General features: G+C 38.8%; 1 protein-coding gene across 9 annotated transcripts in view; it reads right to left on the reverse strand.

Moving 5' to 3' along the window:
• UBE3D (ubiquitin protein ligase E3D) overlaps window positions 1-23,368 on the reverse strand; it is a 187,105-nt gene that overhangs the window by 139,438 nt on the left and 24,299 nt on the right. For all 9 annotated transcript variants that reach the window (XM_031667272.1, XM_031667271.1, XM_021937544.2 and 6 more), the window contains 3 exons: window positions 19,969-20,200; window positions 13,308-13,377; window positions 356-425 (listed from right to left, as the gene is read on the reverse strand). In XM_031667272.1, coding sequence (XP_031523132.1) covers window positions 356-425; window positions 13,308-13,377; window positions 19,969-20,200 — 372 coding nt within the window. The remainder of the gene's footprint in view (window positions 1-355; window positions 426-13,307; window positions 13,378-19,968; window positions 20,201-23,368) is intronic.

Raw genomic sequence — 23,368 nt, forward strand, 5'->3', positions numbered from 1 at the left:
GAAATAACTCAGGAATGGAAAACCAAACATCGTATGTTCTCCTTCATAAGTGGGAACTAAGTTATGAGGATGCAAAGGCATAAGAATAATACAATGGACTGAGGACTTGGGGAAAAGGCGGGGGGAGAGGTAAGAGATAAAAGACTACACATTGAGTACAGTGAACACTGACTGATTGGGTGATGGGTGCACCCAAATCTCAGAAATCATCACTATTCATGTAAGTAAACATCATCTGTTCCCAAAAACCTATTAAAATAAAAAATAAATTCAAAACCAAAAAATTAAAAATAAAAAAAAGGTCTGAATAGGGGGAAAAAAGAAATTACAAATAAATGTAATTTGTTATTTGTACCTTGGTATGATGGGGAAACTCCTCTCAGATGACTGAATGATTATCTCTGTCATGTAAAACTTGGTGGTTTCTAGAAACAAAAAAGAAAATTAAGACTCTCCCCAATACACTAATAATTTTATTGTGGGCCTGTTGACTCCAAATTATGATATTCCAAACTAAATATTAAACATACTGGTAAAATTAATATTCAGTAAACATTTTCCCAAAACTACTTAGTTTCAGAAGACAAAGCATTGGTCACTACAAGGAGACAGTTCTGAAGCTTCTGTGTCTTTTTAGAAAATAATGCCCAGAGATTCTGCTCACACATATGGAAGATTATAAAAGTTGTCACATCACAGGCATAGTGCACTTAGATAGAAATTAGTCACTGGGTTTCCTCAATTCTACAGAATAGCTACAAACCTGTAAGTCAATGAAAAAGACTTCTGGTTTGGTTTTGATATACTATTTTCCCAGATAAAGGCAGTTCTAATGGCTTCCACTTGGCCTTTTCTACCAAAATAGTCTCAACTCACATGTTGGGGAACTAACGCGGGGATTCTGTCAGCTGCTAAGTGTGTTAATTTGAGTTAAGCACTCTGGAATTCAGGAAATAATCACAGGAAGTATTCAGGGATCCACTGGACCCACTGTGAGATGGACCTGAGCTAAAACTCTATTGATCACCTGACCCCATCCCCTACTCTAACTGGAGGGCCACAGTGATGTTTTGGGTCTTCTAGAATTGGTGTTCATTTAGAACCAGTGTCCAGCAGTCCCAAAAGGGTGATTATTTCCTTTTCCCCAGTGCACATGGGGAACTGTTACCCTGAGAAAGGCCATGGTTCCCTTTGTGGAAGGCTGGGAGAAAGATTAACAGTATAAATTTTAGGTAGCATACTAGGGTTTTTCATTGAGGGCATCTGCCCTTTCCTTCATTCAAGGGTTCCTGGGTCTACAAAGGCTCAAGTGTGAGAACTGAGGGGCCAGGACTCTCTGTTTTTATGATGCAAGCTCAACTTTTATTCACTTGACAGAACTTTCTGCTTATACAAATCAAGTAAGATTTTAGCAGGCTTGCTATCTATTTCACTTCTAGACAACACCATGATCAACTAGCAAACACCATATGACTGAATAACTCAGATTATTCCAATTGTTGCCATGACTTTCTGTCCATTACACTAACTATACCCACCTTGCCTTTGATGTTTGAGTGCTCCTATCTGAAAAGGGGTTTTTACTCATAGCACCCAAAACACAGATGCAGTGAACCTCACATTAGAATCTACCCAGAATCTCAATGACTCTATTGATGTACAATTCTCACTAAATCTGGTTATCTGATTGCTTACAGAAAACTTTAAATAGATATTTAATAGACATAAATGTGAACACAACCATCTTGGAGTTCTAAAAAAAATCTAAGAAAGTTTAATCTCACTAACAATCCAGCACTTTGGGAGGCCGAGGCAGGCAGATCACCTGGGGTCAGGTGTTTGAGACCAGCCTGGCCAACATGGTGAAACCCTGTCTCTACTAAAAATACAAAAATTAGCTAGGCGCAGTGACCCATGCCCATAGTCCCAGCTACTTAGGAGGGTGAAGCAGGAGAATTGCTTGAAACCGGGAGGCGGATGTTGCAGTGAGCTGAGATCGCGCCACTGCACTCCAGCCTGGGTGACAGAATGTGACTCCGTCTTAAAAACAAACAAACAAACAAAAAATTGTATATGTATTGTGACACCATAATTAAACATATAAGAATTTATTTCAAAAAAATACACACTGGTATATGAAAACACTTATCTATAGTGATACTCATAATAATATCAATAGAAAAATACTGAAAACAAGTGTCTAAAAATTGAGGATGGGTTAAACAGATATTCAGGCAACATAATTCCATGCATATTTCAAATTTTAAATAGGTCAAATTAAAACCAGAAATAATTGAAAATGAGGCTGTCATTAAAAATGGTGTTGTTGGCCAGGTACAGTGGCTCACACTTAATCCCAGCACTTTGGAAGGCCAAGCCAGGAGGATCACTTGAAGCCCAGGAGTTTGAGACCATCCTGGACAACAAAGCAACAATCTGTCTCTACAAAAAAAAATCTTTTAAAAATTAGCCAGGCTGAGTGGCATGTGCCTGTAGTTCCAGTTACTTGGGAGGCTGAGGCAAGAGGATTGTTTGAGCCCAGAAGTCTGAGGCTTCAGTGAACTACTGCCCTCCAGCCTGAGAGACAGAGTAAGATCCCATCTCTTAAAAAATAAAATAAAATAGTGTTGTCAAACAACTTTTAATAAGACAGAAAGTTATTTTTTGAAAAAGTATGTAATTGCTCAATATTACACACAGAAAAGGTCAAAAAAATAAAATAGTTTCATAGATTAATATATAGAGAGCCATGACAGATTTACCCATTTCTCCCTGAAGATCTGTCAATATTTACTATTTTGAAGTCATGTTGTTACACAAACTAAATCTTTTTAACTTTATGAAATGACTATGTATGTATGTATGTATGTATGTATTTATTTATTTACTTAAGACAGGTCTTGCTCTGTTGCCCAACTAGAGTGCAGTGGTGTGATCATAGCTCACTGTAACCTCGAACTCCTGGGCTTCAGTGATCCTTCCGCGTCAGCCTCCTGAGTAGCTAGGACTACTACAGGGATGCACCACTATGCCCGGTCAATTTTTTGTAGAGACAAGGTTTCACTATGTTGCCTAGGCTGGTCTCAAGGGATCCTCTCATCTCCGCCTCCCAAAGTAGAAGTGACCCTTTTTATCCCGTGTGTTGTTAATCTATAATTTAATTACATTATTTTAATCCCACAAGTATTATTTCTATTGCTTTACAGTTAATATTCATTTAAACGTTATCTGAATATTCACTATTTTATCAAGTCTTATTGAACTTAATTAGACCTTCTATGTGGGATCATTTTCTTCTACCTGAATACAGGTAGAATTTCTTTTCATAAGAAACCACTATGGGCCAGGCACGGTGGCTCACGCCTGTAATCCCAGCACTCTGGGAGGCCGAGGCGGGCAGATCGCGAGGTCAGGAGTTCAAGACCAGCCTGGCCAACATAGTGAAATCCCATCTCTACTAAAAATACAAAAATTAGCCAGGCGTGGTGGCGCATGTCTGTAATCCCAGTTACTTGGAAGGCTAAGGCAGAAGAATCGCTTGAACCCAGGAGGCAGAGGTTGCAGTGAGTCAAGACCGCGCCACTGCACTCCAGCCTGGCGATGGAGCGAGACTCCATCTCAAAAAAAATAAATAAATAAAAATAAAAATAAAAAATAAAAAAAACCCATTAGTATTGAATTATCCCAGTTTGTGTTTGTCAGAAAACATATTTATCTTAGCCTTCATTCTTAAAGGAAATTTTCACTTGAGATTAAGTCCTAGGATCAACAGTTATTTGCACACATTGGCAATATTGTTCCACTGTCTTCAGACTTCCATTACTGCTGTTCCTTTGAAGGAACTCTGTCATTTTTCTTCAGCTGCATTTAAGATTATCCCCACTTTTTATTCTACAGTATTACTTGCATGTGTCTAGGTATGGATTTATTTTTATTTTTCTTGCTAGGGCTTCACCGAATTGGAAATCACTGGGTCCCTTGAATCTATAGATTGCTGTTCTTCATCACTTTTGTAAAATTCTCAACAATTATCTCTTCAAATATTGCCCATGCTCCTTTCTTTTCCTCCTGGAAGTCTGATTAAACATACAATGGATAGTTGATGTTCTACGTCTCTTACTCTCTCTTCTATATTTTTTGCCTTTTGTCTCTCTGTGCTACGTAACAGGTTTTTCTTGTCGTCTCTCTTTTGTTCATTAATTCTATCTTCAAGTTGTACCTAATCTGGTGTTAAACCACTGGCTGAGTTTTTAATATCAATTATAATACTTTTTAAGAAATTTTACTGTGAGTCTTTCCTAAATATACTTATTGTTACAGTTTCCTTTTCCTTTCAGCTACCTTCACACCTTTCATATTGCTAAATATGCTAAGTAAATATAAATATTTGCCATATTTATAACAGCTGCTTCCACATGTTTGTCTGCTCAATCGAATATTTGTGTTTACTAAGTACCTGTTTATTAGGTCCTTTTTTTCTTGAGTATGAAACATTCTTTTCAGTTTCTTTGTACACCTAATAATTTTTAGACAGAAGCAGGACATTGTGTGCAATATGTTGTGGCAACTGTGGATTTTGTTTTGCTCTTCTGACGGTTGTTGGTTATTGGTTGGGATAGCAATCAATTGACTGGCCTGGACTCGAACTGTGAAATGTATCTCCCCACAGTGTGTAGCCACTAATGTCTCTACTCAGTTTTAATTTTTTTTTTTAGTCTAGTTCCCTAGCAAGTATCCACTGTACCTGCATAGGTTAGCTGTCAGCAAATAATTTTGGGCAAGGCTCTACTCAAATACCTCAAGCCAGTAAGGCTTCTTACAAAAATTACCTTCTGCTACCCAAGTTGTATGTGGATTGAGGAATGCAATCAAAGTCACAGCAAATTCACAGGTCCCCCTAAGCTTTCAATTCTTACTGAAAATACATACAACAGATACTCCCTGCCATTTTTTTGTGTGTATGCAAGGTTTAGGAGTCAGCTAGAGTTGTGTTAGGGCAGAGAAGTTATCTCAGCTCATCTATCATCCTTTGTGCAGCAGGTGGTTTTTGTATTGTTATAATAAATACCTGAGGCTAATTAAAAAAAAAAAAAGGTTTCTGATAGGGTTTGGCTGTGTCTCTACTCAAATCTCATCTTAAATTGTAGCTCCCATAATTGCCATGTATCTTGGGAGCGACCCAGTGGGAGGTAATTAAACCATGGGGGCGTGTTTTTCCATATCATGTTCTCATGATAATGAATAAGTCTCATGAGATCTGATGGTTTTATAAAAGACGGTTCCCCTGCACAAGCTCTCTTGCCTGCCACCATGTAAGACCTGCCTTTCCTCCTCCTTCACCTTCTGCCATGATTGTAAGGCCTCCTGAGCCATGTGGAACTGTGAGTCCATTAAACTTCTTTTTCTTTATAAATTACCCAGTCTCAGGTATGTCTTTATTAGCAGCATAAGAACGGACTAATACAGTAAATTAGTACTGGTAGAGTGGGGTGCTGCTGTAAGGATCCTGGAAAATGTGGAAGCAACTTTGGAACTTGGGTAACAAGCAGAGGCTGGAACAGTTTAGAGGGCTCAGAAGAAGAGAGGAAAATGTGGGAAAGCTTGAAACTTCCTAGAGACTTGGAGGGCTCAGAAGATAAGAAAATGGGGGAAAATTTGAACCTTCCTAGAAAATTGTTGAATGGTTTTGACCAAAATGCTGATAGGGATACGGACAATGAAGTCCAGGCTGAGGTGGTCTCAGAGAGAGATGAGGAATTTGTTGGGAACTGGAGCAAGGGTGACTCTTGTTATGCTTTAGGAAAGAAACTGGCAGCATTTTGTCCCTGCCCTAGACATCTGTGGAATTTTGAACTTGTGAGAGATAACTTAGGGTATCTGGTGGAAGAAATTTCTTCCTCTTTTTTTTGAAACCGGTTCTCACTCTGTTGCTCAGGCTGGAGTGCAGTGGTGTAATATCAGCTCACTGCAACCTCTGCCTCCCAAATTCAAGTGATTCTCATGCCTCAGCCTCCCAAGTAGCTGGAACTACAGGCATGCACCAATACGCTTGGCTAATATTTGTATTTTTTGGTAGAGACGGGGGTTTCACCATGTTGACTAGGCTGGTCTTGAACTCCTGACCTCAAGTGATCTACCGGCCTTGGCCTCCCAAAGTGTTGGGATTACAGGCATGAGCCACTATACCCAGCCTGGCGGAAGAAATTTCTAACCAGCAAAGCATTCAAGTGGTGACAGAGCATAAAAGTTTGGAATATTTGTAGCTGGACGATTAGGTAGAAAAGAAAAACCCATTTTCTGGGGGGAAATTCCAGCCTGCTTGAATCTTGCATCAGCATGACCTGGATGTGAGACACAAAGTCAAAGGAGAAATTCAAGCCACTTGTATCAGTGTGATCTAGATGTGAGACATGAAGTCAAAGGAGATCATTTTGGAGTTTTAAGATTTGACTGCTTTGCTGGATTTCGGACTTCCATGGGCCTTGCATTCAAGCCTGCTTGAATTTCTACTGCTGCAGCAATCTGCACAAGTAACAAGAAACCAAATGTTAACCACTAAGACAATGGGGAAAGTGATTCCAGGGCATGTCAGAGACCTTTGCAGCAGCTCCTCCCATCACAGGCCTGGAGGCCTAGAAGGAAAAAATGGTTTCCTGCTGTGCACAGCTTAGGGACTTGGTGCCCTGTGTCCCAGTCACTCTAGCCATGGCTAAAAGGGGCCAAGGTAGAGCTTGGGCCCAGGCTTCAGAGGTTACAAGCCTCAAGCCTTGGCAACTTCCATGTGGTGTTAAGCCTGTGGCTGCACAGAAGTCAAGAGTTGAGGTTTGGGAATCTCCACCAAGATTTCTGAGACTGTATGGAAATACCTGGATGTCCAGGCAGAGGTGTGCTGCAGGGCTGCAGCCCTCATGGAGAACCTCTGTTAGGGCAGTGCAGAAGGGAAAGGTGGGGTGGGAGCTCCCACATAGAGTTCCCACTGTGGCACTGCCTGGCAGAGCTGTGAGAAGAGGGCCACCATCCTCTAGACCCCAGAATAACAGATACACAGAAGGCTTACACTGTATGCCTAGAAAAGCCACAGTAACTCAAAAACAGTACATGAAAGAAGCTGGGTGGGGATGTATCCTGCAAAACCACAGGGCCAGAGCTGTTCAAGGCCATAGGAGCCCACCTCTTGCATCAGGATGACCTGGATGTGAGACATGAAGTCAAAAGAGATCATTTTGGAGCTTTAAGGTTTGACTGCTTTGCTAGATTTCAGATTTGCATGGGACCTTTAGCCCCTTTGATTTGGCCAATTTCTTCCATTTGGAGTGGGTGCATTTACCCAATGCCTGTACCCCCATTTTATCTAGGAAGTACCTAACTTGTTTTTGATTTTACAGTCTCATAGGCGGAAGGGATTTGCCTTGTCTCTGATGAGACTTTGGACTTGGACTTTTCAGTTAATGCTGAAATGAGTTAAGACTCTGGGGACTGTTGGGAAGGCATGATTGGTTTTGAAATGTGAGGACATCAGATTTGGGAGTAGCCAGGGACAGAATGATACGGTTTGGCTGTGTCCCCACCCAAATATCATCTTGAATTGTTGTTCCCATAATCCCCATGTGCCATGGGAGGGACCCAGTGGGAATTCACTGAATCATGGGGGCGGGGTTTTCCTGTCCTGTTCTTGTGATAGTAAGTCTCACAAGATATGATGGTTTTATAAAGGGCAGTACCCCTGCACACTCTCTGTTGCCTAACGCCATGTAAAACGTGTCTTTGTCCCCCTTCACCTTTTGCCATGATTGTGAGGCCTTCCCAGCCATGTGATACTGTGAGTCAATTAAACCTTTTTCTTTATAAATTACCCAGTCTTGGATATGTGTTTATTAACAGCATGAGAACAGACTAATACAGTTTCATTGTCTCATGGCTCTCCAGGCTGTACAGGCAAGCCTCCAGCATTTGCTTGGCTTTTGGTAAGGACCTTGGGAACCTGACAATCATGGTGGAAGGCAAAGAAGGAGCAAGGTGTCTCACATGGTGAAAGCAGGGATGAGAGAGAGAGGAGAGAGGTGCCACACACTTTTAAATAACCAGATCTCATAAGCATTCACTCACTATCATGAGGACAGCACAAAGACATTCATGAGGGATCTGCCCCATTATGCAAACACCTCCCACCACACCCTACCTCAAAAATTGGGGATTACATTGTATTATTTTAAATTGGGAATTATATTTTATTATTATTTTATTATTTTATGAGATTTAAAGGAGACAAACATCAGAACTATATCTCTGATATGGTTTGGATCTGTGTCCTCACCCAAATCTCCTGCTGTATTGTAATCCCTAATGTTGGAGGTGGGACCTGATGGGAAGTGACCGGATTATGGCAGTGGGTCCTTCATGAATGGTTTAGCACCATCACCTTGGTGCTGTACTTGTGATGGTGAGTGAGTGACTTCTTACAAGATCTACTTGTTTAAAAGTGTGTAGCACCTCCCCTCATTCTCTCTTGCTACTGCTTCCACTATGTGAGATGCCTCATTCCTCCTCTGTTTTGTGCCATGATTGTAAGTTTCCTGAGGCCTCCCCAAAACCAGAAGCTGCTATGCTTCCTGTACAGCCTGCAGTACCATAAGCCAATTAAACCTATTTTCTTTATAAATTACCCAGTCTTGGTATTTCTTTATAGCAATGTGAGAATGGACTAATACAATCACTTTGCTTCCAAAACATCCTCCTTAGAATTTCTGCTTTCTCCACCACCTACCCTAAACCAAACCCACCATGTATAGACAGTAAAGCTGTGGGCTTTTCCTGCCTGAGTTGGGAAGATATAAAGTGGCAAGGTCCGTCTGCCTCCCCAGACAAAAAAAAATTACAAACTTGCTATTCTTTCCCAGTAGCAGTTTTCCATTACTTAAATAGTTCTAAAACTGTTGTTTCACTTTTGTTCATCTTCTAGTGCCCTAATATGGTTATTAATTTTTTAAATTGTCCAGTTTTGTACATGTTTGCTACAGAATAAAGTTGCCCATTCTCTTCATGACACTATTTTGGGAAGTGGAATCCTAGTGATTTACTTTTAGAACAGATGTGGGTATAGATCTCTTATACTACCCCACACGCAAACTCACACATATTGACCTTCTAATATACTTTTGTATCACACTACAATGTTTAGCAAAGTAAATTTTCAGTGTTTACATTATTATTACCATAATACTACAATGGAGATGTTTCTTTTCTTGTTCAACCTTTCTTTTTTCCTTCCTGCAGTGAATAACTGCTTCAATCACCTTTTAGCTAATTCTTTCCATATAATTAAATGGTTTGTCTCGAGATTATCTGTCACATGTTGATATGGTTTGGCTCTGTGTCCCCACTCAAATCTCATGTCAAGTTGTAATCTCCATGTGTTAAAGTTGGGGCCTGGTGGGAAGTGATTGGATCATGGGAGTGGTTTCTAATGGTTTAGCACCATCTCACCAGTCTCATGATAGAGTTCTCACAAGATCTGATGGTTTAAAAGTGTGTGGCAGTTCCCTGCTCTCTCTCTCCTGCCCCCTTTTGAAGAAGGTTCTTGCTTCTTCTTTGCCTTCTGCCATGACGGTAAGATTCCTGAGACTTCCGAGTCATGTAGAACTGTGAGTCAATTAAACCTCTTTTCTTTACAAATTACCCAGTCTCAAGTAGTTATTTACAACAGTGTGAAAATGAACTAAAACACATGTGGTCAAACAAATCAAATAATTTATCAATTCCACTTTATAACTAAAAAAAAAAAAAAAAAAAAAAATCAACCATGTATGTTGGCTCATGCTTGTAATCCCAGCACTTGGAAGGCTGAGGCAGGAGGATCACTTGAGTCCTGGAGTTTAAGATCAGCCTAGGCAACATAGGGAGACCCCACTTCTACAAAAAATTAAAAATTAGTCAGACATGGTGGTATGCACCTGTGGTCCGAGCTACTTGGGAGGCTGAGGTGGGAGGATCACTTGAGCCCGGGAGGTTGAGGCTGCCATGAGCCATGATCATGCCACTGCACTCCAGTCTAGGCAACAGAGTGAGACTATGTCTCAAAAAAAAAAAAAAAAAAATCTCTATTGCAATCTTCTCTACCATTTGCTTCAATCTAGGCTGCTATTCTCTAGGCCTGCTGCCCACTCCTTACCCTGGGACTTCCTTATCCTGCTTTCCTTTATTGTACACCTTGTTACCCAATTCCATGTCATCTCTTCCTAGATTGAATCTCTAGTTTTGGTGATTTATATTTTATGGTGAATTACTAAGAAAAATAAACCTTTGAGAATTGTGTTTTGAGACTTTGTTATTTGCAAAATGGCTTTTATTATTTTCATATTTGACTGACAGCTTGACTGTGTATAGAATTCTGGGCTGAAAATCTTTTTCCTTTCAAATTATGAAGGCACTGCTTCACTGTTTTCTGGCTTTCAGCTCTGGTGTTAAGACGTTCAATGCTATTCTAATTCTTAATCTGTCTTATATTAACTGCCTTTTTCCCTCTGGAAACTTCATCTTTGGTGTTCTGAAATTACTCATTGCTGTGGCCTGAGGTGGCTTCCTTGCTATTCCTCTACTAATTACAGCGGGTACTTAGTGGACCCTTTCAGTCAAGAAACTGAAGTCCTAGCTCTGGAAAATAGACTTGTATTTTTGGTATTGGATAATTTCCTACATTCTGTTGTCTCTATTCTCTCTTTCTAGAATTTCTATAAGCTAGATGTTGGTTGTACTGAAAGGCTCAATTTACTTATTCATTTCACAGATACTTACTGGGTACTCACTATGTGCCAGACGTTACACTAAGTGCTGAGATCATACTGATAGACAAGATAGACAATGTCTCTACCTTCAGGAAACTTAACTGATTATATATATGTTTTGTACTTCTTTAATTTTAATTTTCTTTTTTTTTTTTGAGATGGAGACTTGCCCTGTTGCTCAGGCTGCAGTGCAGTGGCGTGATCTTAGCTCACTGTAACCTTCGCCTCCCAGGTTCAAGTGATTCTCCTGCCTCAGCCTCCCTAGTAGCTGGGATTACAGGCGCACTTCACCACACCTGGCTAATTTTTGTATTTTTGGTAGAGACGAGGTTTCACCATATGGGCCAAGCTGGTCTTGAGCTCCTGACCTCAGGTGATCTGCCCATCTTGGCCACCCAAAGTGCTGAGATTACAGGTGTGAGCCTCTGTGCCCGGCCTCTTCTTTAATTTTCAATCTCTGTCTTTTGGTTTTAATTTCTGGCCTAATTCTTTACTTTTATCTTCCAATTCTTTAATTTTTTTTTTTCTGAAGCTATTATATTTTTAAATTCCACATTCTCTGAATTATGGAAGCAATATTAGTTTATTTCTTCAAGGGCATTTTATTTTTTTTAAAGATTTTCTTCTGCTGCATATATAATGTGTTTCTTCTCAGTGCTTTTAATTTGCTTGCTTAATCATTTAATTGCCTTGGTTTCTTTTTTGTTGGAGATTTCCTCAAATATTTGGTGAGTCTCAATTCATTTCAATTTTAGTGTAAGGCAGTGAAATGCTGAGAGAAAGTTCTTGGGTATAGGTACAAGGTTTGTTGACAGCAGGATGAATGAATATAAGCTCTTTTTTTTAAAGAGATGGAGTCTCCCTATGTTCTTCAGGCTGAAGTGCAGTGGTTATTCATAGGTGCAATAATAGTGCACTACAGCCTCGAACTCCTGGGCTCAAGTGACCCTCCTGCCTCAGACTCCCAAGTAGCTGGGACTATAGGCATGTACCACTGTGCTCAGCTTAACCTCATTTTTGTTGAACATCGATGTTACCTCATTTTTGGTTGAATGTTACCGAAGAATCAGTGTCTACAAATCTTTTCTCTAGTTGGTATTCTTCCATTATTCAAAAAAAAGGGTATAGGAGAGGTCTTCCAATCTCCAACCTTGAAGCAAGTTGAAAATGAAGTGGGAAACCTAGAAGTCTAGTAGCTCTATATATACACTTTGAAATAATCATCCTGCTTCCAGCTTCTTGCCTCAGACTGCCTTCCCTGTTACCTGCTGCCTCCAAATTCTGACCCGTTTTGGGGCTCTACAGAGATTATTGGCCCACTCCTTATTCAAATGATCTACAGACACCAAAGCTGCAGCTCCCTCCAGGCTGCCAACTGTGTTCCAAAAAAGTTTGTTTACATCTCTTGTTTATGTCATTGTCATACCTTCTCCATTTCTTTGCCTTTGTTGATATACATCTTTTCATTCCTTAACTGACATTTTAACAGGACTTCAGGGAGAAAATAATTTAAAAATCAATTCACCTTATTTAACCAGAAGGCTTAACATTTTCTAAGGTATTGCTTCAGGAGCTTGCTTTCATTTTCCAAAAATGACGTTAAGGATGGTATCATTTACTAACTCATTTTTCCTTTCTGGCTCACCATGAACAAGTAACTATTTATAAGATTTTGATGATTAAACAAACAAGTAAACAAACAAACAAAAAATCATCATCTGCCTTCCCTTAAGTACAATTGCTTCACGTAAATCACATCTTCTAATTAATTGTATTAAAGTAATTATTCATCCTCCACAAGCTGACACAGCATGTTGCAGCTCTCTAAACACTGTAAACCATATCTTTAAATTGCAACGCATTTTAATTATCAGGATTTTCAGTATAATATTTTAAAGTAGTATAACAGAATTTACATAAAAAATAATCAACGTTACTGGGAAACAAAAAGAATAAGGGACAAAGTACAAAACTCAGAATGTTTTTTCTTCCATTTCAACAGGTCCTCTTCCATCCCCAGCCCCAAAATACAGCCCCAAGCCAGATGGCAGCCAAGAAAACAACTCCTCTATCTCTGGGCACCAATTCTTCTGACTGAGGAGTTTTTTTAAGAAAAAAGCTCTGTTTTGTGAGTTACCAGGAAGGTAAAATAAAAAAAAATAAAAAAATAAAAAGATGAAAGAAAGAAAGAGAGAGAGAAAGAAAGAGAGAAAAGCTCCAATTTTCTTTAAAATAGACCTAAGTACAAACTTTATACTATTGCTTTATATCTACAAAGAGGCTATGAAACACTGAAAATGACTCAAGTTCTTAATACTTAAAATTCAATACTCTGTACTTATGAAGGTCAAAATATACAAACTTCTTGGTATATTGGATGATGTGTTAGTTGGGGTCTATTTTGAAAAGCACCAATTCTACAGCATATATTAATCATCTATCTTTCCTATATATTTACTATAAAATATCATTCTGGCTTTTAAACAAGAAGCCAATCATTTTGGCTTCTTGTTATGAAATTCTTACCTGATGACACGGTCTCTCCCAACATTACCTTGCAACGCTTACAAATTACTTTGGTATTTGCCTTTGGTTCCTGTAGAACAGAAAAATGTCATTTAAATGTCATTCAGCTTTTCTTAAAAGGAATATATAATTTTAACATAGTCCCCAGAGTATACATTGAACTTTACATTTTATTCTGCCCTCTACTAAATACTGGGAATACATTTAGCTTGTATGCATAATTCACATGCACAGAGATAATTTTTCAAGTCTTAAGAAACAATAAAGCACAGATTCACTTTTCCAAAACTAGCCACTTCTTGATAATCCAAAAGTTGCCAAATAATTTGAATTAAGTGGTACCTTACATTTCTAAAAAGCACTTCCAAATAGCCTTATAACTTAGAACAGGCAGATGGTGGGCAACAAAGACAGGGTTGATGACTTGCCTCAACTCATGTGTATAGAACACAGAAGAATCAGAACTTGAACTCACACTATTTTGATTCCTAGTCCAGTGTAATTTATGTAAAAGTAACCTATAATCCTTAACTACAATAAGTGAAAAGTTAACAATATATATTCTGTTCATATACTTCCATTTTTTCCACTTAGGATCGGCACGGTAACTGGAAAGACAGGTAGTGCTCTGGGACAATTCCTGAAACAATCCTAACCTTCAAAAATCCAAATTCATTATTTGAGATATAGATTAAAATAACTAGCATTTGCCTAATCAATAAACAAAGAATATGCCTTTTCACATCCATAATTACACCTTTGTTAAAACCATACAACATTCCTCTCGTCCAGATATACTGCAACAAGGCAGAAGCCATATAAAGTGGGCAGGGAAAAGGAGGTTCTGCAGCTCTGAACACACCAGGGTACCTTTCCTGGGAAATCATAGAATAGGTGTAGGCTGAAGTAAAGAAGGGCAGTGACTTCTGTTGTGGGATAATATGTGTATTTAATCTAAGGAAAAAAAATTTAACTGATTAATATACATTTGAGTATTTTTTCCTTGGCATAAATAATTTCCTAAAAAGTTGCATAAAAAGTACATTTAAACTGAGTTCCATGGACGTGCTGCTAGTAACTGACAGTTGATGTTTGAATCTGGGTCTTTCTGATGCTAATGTTTCTGAACACTATGCTAAGTGTTTTCCAAATTACAGCTCATGTGCTCCATTAGTGGGAACCAATTCATGGAACCAATTCAGTGGATTACTGTGCTTTGGGTTTTTTTGGTCTATTTTATTTTGTTTTGTTTTGAGATGGAGTCTTGCTCCGTTGCCCAGGCTGGAGTGCAGTGGTGTGACCTTGGCTAACTGCAATCTCCGCCTCCTGGGTTCAAGAAATTCTCTGCCTCAGCCTCCCTAGTAGCTGGGATTACAGGCACCTGCCACCATGCCTGGCTAATTTTTGTAGTTTTAGTAGAGATGGTTTCACCATTTTGGCCAGGCTGGTCTTGAACTCCCGAGCTCATGATCCACCCACCTTGGCCTTCCAAAATGCTAGGATTATAGGTATGAGTCATCGCACCAGGTCTACTGTGTTTTTAAAAAATGAAATACAATAGAACAGAAAATATGATAGTGCTTCAAACACTGAGTAAGTACTGCTTCAAGAAACTTTTATTTGAGGTGTTTGTGTGTGTGTGTGTGTGTGTTATCAGATCTTGATGTAAAAAAATACATTCAATGGCTGGGCGCAGTGGCTCACGCCTGTAATCCCAGCACTTTGAGAGGCTAAGGTAGGTAGATCATGAGGTCAGGAGTTTGAGACCAGCCTGACCAAAGTGGTGAAAACCCCGTCTCTACTAAAAATATAAAAATTAGCTGGGTATGGTGGCACGCACCTGTAATCCCAGCTACTCAGGAGGCTGAGGCAGGAGAATCACAGGAACCTGGGAGGGGAAGGTGGCAGTGAGCCGAGATTGTGCCACTGCACTCCAGCCTGGGCGACAGAGCAAGACTCTGTCTACACACACACACACACACACACACACACACACACACACACATATATATTCAATTAGAGGTCAAAGTCAAGAGCAACAGCACAATTCATATTGGGGTCATCCTCTATGGCCTATTCTTTCCCCCAGCCTCAAACACATGCAACTAGTAAAAAATCCATAAATGCCCACAGCTCTTCTATTTAGAAACTTTTGAGATGAATCCCTTCCTACACTGAATTAACCTTCAGTAACATAAACACTTATTCCATTTTTCCTGGTCTAGTGGCAGTATTTGGACAGATTCTGCAGCCTTTCTCAAAAGTCTCTGCCGAGGAAACAAAAGCACACGTGAACTTCATAAGTCAGTTCAGTCCTGGCTGAAACTTTGATCCAGGCACACTCCCAAAGTGGGCCCCACAGTGTGCCATCTCTGGCCATTGCATGACATCCTTATCAGGCACATCACAAATGGCAGGTCTCAGAGCCTGACCCAGGTGGGAAACTGGATGGGGTCATTTCCATGAGAGGTAAGAGACAGACACAGAAACCTAGGAAGGTGCCAATTTATTCAGGTCCAGTTAGAAGAGAACTCAGCCAGCATGGTCTACAAAGGGTGCCATTCTGGCAGTTTAATGCTTTCTTACAGTAAGCCATACACCCGTATGGCTCCAAGTTGATATTAAAATATTTTTTTAGCCGGGCGCGGTGGCTCAAGCCTGTAATCCCAGCACTTTGGGAGGCTGAGGCAGGCCGGATCCACAAGGTCAGGAGGTCGAGAGACCATCCTGGCCCCAACAGTTGAAACCCCATCTCTACTAAAAATGCAGGCGAGGTGGCCGAGCTTGTGGTCCCAGCTACTCCGGAGGCTAGAGGCGACAGGAGAATGCGTAAACCGGGAGGCGGAGCTTGCAGTGAGCTGAGATCCGGCCACTGCACTCAGCCTGGGCGACAGAGCCAGACTCAGTCTCAAAAAAAAAAAATTTTTTTAAAGAGTACTATTTTGTACAAGTTAAATCTGATCATACTCATTAAATGTTACCAAAAACTAAGGGCTTTACTAAAAACTAATATTGGTATTGTAACAGCAAGGCTTGAGAATAAAGAATTTTTTTATTTGAAGCAGAATTTTTTTTTTCAAGTGCTCTGATATGTACTTCATTCATAACTGCTATCACAGAACATCTCACCTTGTCTTTCAAGGGGGCAGGAGAAGTATTTTTTGTTTGCTTGTTTTTAAAATAAGATTCTACACTTATCAAACATAGGTAATCAGGATTTAAAAATCAGATCAACAACAACCAAATTATCTCAATCACATGAGTGGATCTGGATTCAAACAAACCTATAGTAAAAGATACTTTTTTTTTTTTTTTTTTTGAGACGGAGTCTTGCTCTGCCGCCCAGGCTGGAGTGTAGTGGCCGGATCTCAGATCACTGCAAGCTCCGCCTCCCGGGTTTACGCCATTCTCCTGCCTCAGCCTCCCTAGTAGCTGGGACTACAGGCGCCCGCCACCTTGACCGGCTAGTTTTGTTTGTTTTTTTTTTTGTATTTTTAGTAGAGATGGGGTTTCACCGCGTTAGCCAGGATGGTCTCGATCTCCTGACCTCATGATCTGCCCGTCTCGGCCTCCCAAAGTGCTGGGATTACATGAGCCACCATGCCCGGCCACTAAAAGATACTTTTAAGACAATTGATAAAATCTGTATATGGCCTGGTATTGTATCATTAAGGAATAATTGTTAATTTTATCAGGTGTGATGACAGTGTGGCTACATTTTTTAAATCCCTAATTTTACACATAGGGATAAAATGACAAGACTGTTTTAAAGCACTTCAGGAAAAAAAAGAGCAGATGAAGCATACTAGTATGATGAATCCATATTGAAATTCACAATACTATTCTTTTTATAATTGTGAATACTTACAGAGTTTGACAACACATTTTTCTAAGAAAACAAAAAAAGACCCACTTATGGATTTAACAAAACAAATTACCAAAATCAACTAATTATTACTAAGTACTCCAAGAAAGAAAAAAAGATAAAGATGTTAGTCATCCTTGCTAGCAGTAATATTAATGTAATCAAAGATCAATTTGTTCTTTAAAAAATACAGTGAAGTCTTGAATAATATTTTGAATCTTATAAAAGGAAGAAATGCCATCTTTATCATCCCATTATTATAAGATACAATTTTTTTTTTTTTTTTTTGAGATGGTGTCTCGCTCTGTCACCAGGCTGGAGTGCAGTGGTGTAATCTTGGCTCACTGCAACCTCTGCCTCTCGGGTTCAAGAGATTCTCCTGCCTCAGCCTCCTGAGTAGCTGGGACTACAGGCCCCCGCCACCATGCCTCGCTAATTTTTTTGTAGTTTAGTAGAGATGGGGTTTTACCATGTTGGCCAGGATGGTCTCGATCTCCTGACCTTGTGATCCACCCGCCGCAGCCTCGCAAAGTGCTGGGATTACAGGCATGAGCTACCATGCCCGGCCCAAGATGCGAAATTTGTATTATGTGGGTGGGCACAAAATAGAACAAGAGAGATGATAAATGAATACATGAATAGGGAAATCTCCAGCAGGTATCTTTTTTAAAAAAAGTAGATACTGCTGCAATGACAAAGGCTCAAATAAAGTACTATAAACTCTAAAAAGCTATGGAAGAAAAGAAACAGTGTTGGGCTTCACGTTTGTTTGTGCTGTTTTTAAAAGCAGATCTTTTAAATTAAACATATAACACATAAATTTTGTTTATAGAGAATCTCTGTTTGTAATGCATTTTTCTTAACCTATCCTTGAAGGAAATAATAAGGCAAGTTGTGTAATGAAGCAGCCTAATAGTGTGGGAACTCTACAGAGCAAACCTCAAAGACAGACATTGTTGTGGACTAATTAAGTCAATATATCCGAGACAGGGCAGGACTGCTCAGAGAGGTGGATTAGCCTTGTGTCCTCCCTTTTAGTTTCCCTTTGTGTTGTCTCAATTTCTAAGGACCCTTGATATTGTCTCACCAAAAAAATATTTCCTAAGAGATACCATTAGGATGCTTTGTTACTATGTGGCATTTTAAAACCCTGCTAGATGGCTAGACTGGGTGATAGGAGAAATAGGTTTTCAATAGCACAGAACAGCCTTGTTCCCACAGGAGCCTTGAGAGCACTGTTTACGCAGTCCCTCCAAATTTACGCTTCTATTTTGGTCACAGGCACACTCTTTGGACTGCTACAATATACAATTAAAGAGGGACTTTCATCTAGGCTAACTTGAAGAAAATCTTTTCAACAGCAGCTTGTCATGATAGTACAGAATTTCCCACAGTCTCCTTGATACTAAAACTGTAATGTCTAAAAATACGATGGGTCTTTCTTTAATGGATAAGATAGCTGTTTACTATGAAGAGAAATTCTTGTAAATTGCATCACATAACTGATAAAGATGTAAATGTGAAGAGTATATTTCAGCACAGAGTGCTGAGTTTATTTAAAAAGGGAAACATGGCTTCTCTCATTTAATCTTTCTCTACTACTTTTCTGCTCACAACTTCCAAATATTTTTAAAATGTATAGCTTAATCATAAAGACGAAACTTAAAACACATAAAGTATTAGTATATATTTAGATTAAAATACAAATTTAATTAATCATATTAAATATAACATAAATGTATATTAACTTACTATTTACCTTTTAAAATATAAAATGTAAAGTACCACATTTCACCAAAGTGAACCATATTTAGATTAAGGGATTTCTGTTTACAGTGTAAGATGAGGCACTTAAATAACTTTCTTTGACAACAACTTAACGTCCACATTCGGCGAATTTCCTTCGTCTCCCTCAGAATAGTTCTATAAACTAATTTACAACCTAAGAGCTGCCCATCTACTGCATATTTCCTGCAGTCGCTCAGTTTCAGTTCTTATTACAAAAATTAAATGAGTTCTGAATGAAATTTAAAATACAATGTTTTCGTTCCCACCAATAATCAGATGTTAAAATGCTTCTCTGGCAATGATTTTCTTTACTTTTTAAATAACATCTGTACTGACTGGCCATCAGTGGAATGAGTTCTCACAGGGCTAAGCCAATGCCATTAATTTTCTTTTAAAATAAAGTAAAATACGTGTTCTCTGCAGTGAGAGAAAATTGCCTTCTTCCCAAAGTAACCTACGCAGCAAGAACCACCTGACCTCACACTGTCAAGCACCAATTCAGACCCTGCAACACAAGCTTTATCTCCATTTCTGGGCTCCTCCATTCCTCTTTTTACTTGATGACATCTGCATTTATGACTTCAGCAGAAGTCTAGACTGTGGGCAGAAATAGTAAAATACCTCAGCCTAATAGTATAGTAGATATCCTGGAGCAACAGAACACTTTTAACTTAAATCAGACTACTTAGGATAAAATGCACACAAATCATGCAATATTGTCCTAAGAACAAGAAAGCAGGGCATTTTGTTTGTAAAATGGTAGCACTCCCAATTCTATGACTGCAGAGGTCTTCCTCTCCTTATTCTTCCAGGTCCCTGTGGCTGTTTTAGTTTAAAGCCATATGCTCTTCCTGTTTTGATAAAGCAGAGATAGTGATGACAGTTGAAAATAATGAATTTTGGCCTTTACAGCAGTCCATGTAACAAGGCCTTCATTAGGAAAAGATTGAAGAAACCAGTATCTAAGACAACCTCTAAATTAGCATTTAGTTTGAAATGATATTTTACCAATTTACAATGGTTGTCAGAAGAAACACAGCACATCTCCACTGGGGATAGTTCAGGTCTTGGCTGCCACAAACTGGTTCTTAAATTCACCAAGAAGAAAGAGTCTCCAATAAAACAGTCATTCTCTTGCGGATGAAGTGGTTTATTAGCAAAGGGGTCAGGATGACAACACCATTCTCCAACTAGAGCTTCCCAGTTCTCACTCGGCAGTGGGAGCACCCTGAGGAGCTTCCTAGTGGAAAGAGGAAAAATCATTTTTAACAGAACAAAACGGAACTAACATTCTCTTAATTAAATGAGCATAAAAGATGAAAGAAACTCATTAACCACAAGGCTTGCAATGCTAATTTTTCCTCAATTATAAAAGTAATATATACTCACTATAACTAATTTTGAAAATGCAAGGAGGTATAAACAAGGAAAAATCATCCTTTTATCTCACTACCCAGATATAAGTAACTAAACATGACAGTGTATTTCTTTGCCATCCGTTCAAAAGATGTCTCTGTACATATCACAAAGTTTGAGAATGCTGAATAAACACACTATATCTTGCTTTTGTTGTTTTATTTAGATGAATCCTAATTAGTCCACAATATTCTATTCCATAATCAAAACTTTTGAGATCATTCCCTCAACCGTTAGATATTTAGATTTTGAGTTTTTCATTATCAATAACTCTGTGATGAATGTTCCTGTTAGAATATTTTTGAACATATCTATTTTCCTTGGAAAGAATCTTATATAAGTGTGAGATGATAAGCACAAATTGTATGCATATTTTAAAACCCAACATCTATTTGGTGAATTTCTTTCCAGAAAGGCTGTGCCAATCTATAATTCTTTCACTCACCCTTTTCATAAATGAATACTATCATTTTTTCATTTCTGCATTAGTAATAGGTGAAAGTATTTTCAATGCTGCTTTAATTGGCAACTCTTAAATTACTGGTGAGATTCATCTAGTTTTTCCACTTATAGACCACTGTGTTTCTTCTGTGAATTGTGATTAGTGACTATTTTCCAGGGTCCGTATTACTATGCTCTTATTAATTTGTAAAAATGTGTTATATATTAAGATTGTTAGCCTTATGTTTATTAACCTGTTACAAATTTTTTTGGTGTTACTGCCTTTTATTTTGGTTTACATGTCTTAACTGTCAAATCACCTAACAACTTTCTTCTATAATTTCTATTACCATATTTTAATAAACTTTTCATTTTGGAATAATTTCAGATTTACAGAAAACTTACAAAGGCAATATATTAGTTCCCATATACACTTCACCCAGCTGGCCTTAAAGTTACTATGTTATGATACCATGGTAGATTTGTCAAAACTACACACTTTGAATTTCATCTGTTTTTCCACTAATATCCTTTTTTTCTGTTCCAAGATCTAATTCATGATAATACTTTGCATTTAGTCATCATGTCTCCCTAGTCTCATCTGGTCTGTAACAGTTTCTCAATATTTCCTTATTTTTCAGAAACTTGAGATTTTTGAAAAGATCAAGTATTTTACAGAGTATTCTTCAATCTGAGTTTGTCTAATATCGTCTCAAGATTAGGCTGGTGGTATGGATTTAGGGAAAGAATTTCACAGAAGTGAAACGTACCCTTCTCATCACATCATATCAGAGAGTATATTACATCAACACAACTTAGTGATGCTAATCTTGATAACCTGGTTAAGGTGATATCTGCTAAGTTCCTCCTCCTAACAAAACACAAACACTAGTAAATTAATGTACATTCAGATGTTATAAGTTAAAAATATTTAAGATGTGAATGCTACTTTTTTTTTTAAACAATTCCCCCTATTTTCCTTTGATTTCCCCAATCAACTGAGTCACATAAAAGGGCAATTACAATTCAGAAGAGGGTACACAATCTATAATTGCAGAGGACAAAGCTAGAAACAAGAAAGGCTGATTTTAGTTTAACAAAAGGAAGAATTTTTCCTTTGAAATTAGTATACACTGCACCACTGGTATCATCAAGGTGCTGAGCCTGTTAAGCGTACTGAGAAGTGATTCTTTCAACATACACTTCCTATAAGTCTACCATGAATAAGGCATTCTACTGGCACAAAATATGAACACATACAGTCATCTCTCTTAAGGTACTCATGTTCTAGTAAGAAATATGGACCTATAAACAAATAACAAAAGCACATGTTATAAATGCTCATAACAGAGTAATGGTTCTAAACTCTTGCAGTGGGTGGGGGAGTGTGTGGCGCCAGGGGGAGCAGTACAGATCCCTTTGAATATTTAAGAAAAGTGTTAGCCTCTTTCCTCAAACATACATTTCTACAAGCACACAAAATCTGCATATTAATTTAGGAGATTCATGGATCCCCAAGACCAATCTATGAATTCAGGGCAATATATACAAAGCACTATGGGAATAGACTGTACATAGACTTCAGAGAAGACGTAATATCTGAGCTGGCCTTTGAAGGATAAATAGTAGTTCTCCAGGCAATGAAAGGAATTAAGGGCATCATGGAAGAAACAATATGAAGGTAGATGCCATATATATTTACTTTGCCACTGTATTTCTGTTGTCTTACGTTGCTTCTAACATATAGCATGAGCTCTTAAATATTTGTTGAAGAAATGAACTAGTGTATTTTGATAACTAAAATGTGTGAAGCATTTCACACTGGTTGTATCTGTTGCACACTGGAATTCAGGGGTTAACAAACCTTTTCCCTTGCTGCTTGAGAATCTGACCTTTGGTTTAGCCACCTAGCTCTGTTACCCGGGAAACCAGGTAAGATCTTAGGCATCGACTATATTGCTAGGCAACACTGCTTACGGTAAAAATGATCCTTGGTTGGTAAACTGCATCTGAACCAGGAAGAAATATGAATGAGCTATAAATGTCTGATAGGATACTTTGGCCTTCCCTGAATGCAGTCTCTTCTTGGGAACCCTACAAACTGTATCAAGAATTGTTACAAGAAATACTGGCTGCTTAAGGCAGAAGGCCTTCTTCTGAGCCAGGGCAGCTCCCGTTCCTCCCTGATGTGGAGCTTATGCTTTGTACCTGGAACTACGCCGTGTTGGGAGATGACAGTCCCCAGAAATGTATGTGAGCTGTCACTTGTGCAAATATGCAGCGCCCCTGCTGAGAGGAATTCTTGATGCTGCCCTGCTGGCAAGCCGGCAAAGAATGTGGACTGTGGTAGCCTTGTGAGTCCACATGTTTAGGTAACTTAAGAAGACGCTTGGTGGGCACTAAAGACACCTTATTTCATTTAATGCTCGCAACAACTTTGTGAGACAAGAAATATCATTTTCCTATACAGAGGAGGAAAGTGAGGCTCAGAAATGTTAAGTAATCTGCATAAGTTCACAGAATCAGAGGTGACCAGTAATGGCAGGTTCTT

The sequence above is a fragment of the Papio anubis genome, chromosome 6 (genome assembly GCF_008728515.1).
Source record: "Papio anubis isolate 15944 chromosome 6, Panubis1.0, whole genome shotgun sequence".
In the NCBI taxonomy this organism is placed as follows: domain Eukaryota; kingdom Metazoa; phylum Chordata; class Mammalia; order Primates; family Cercopithecidae; genus Papio; species Papio anubis.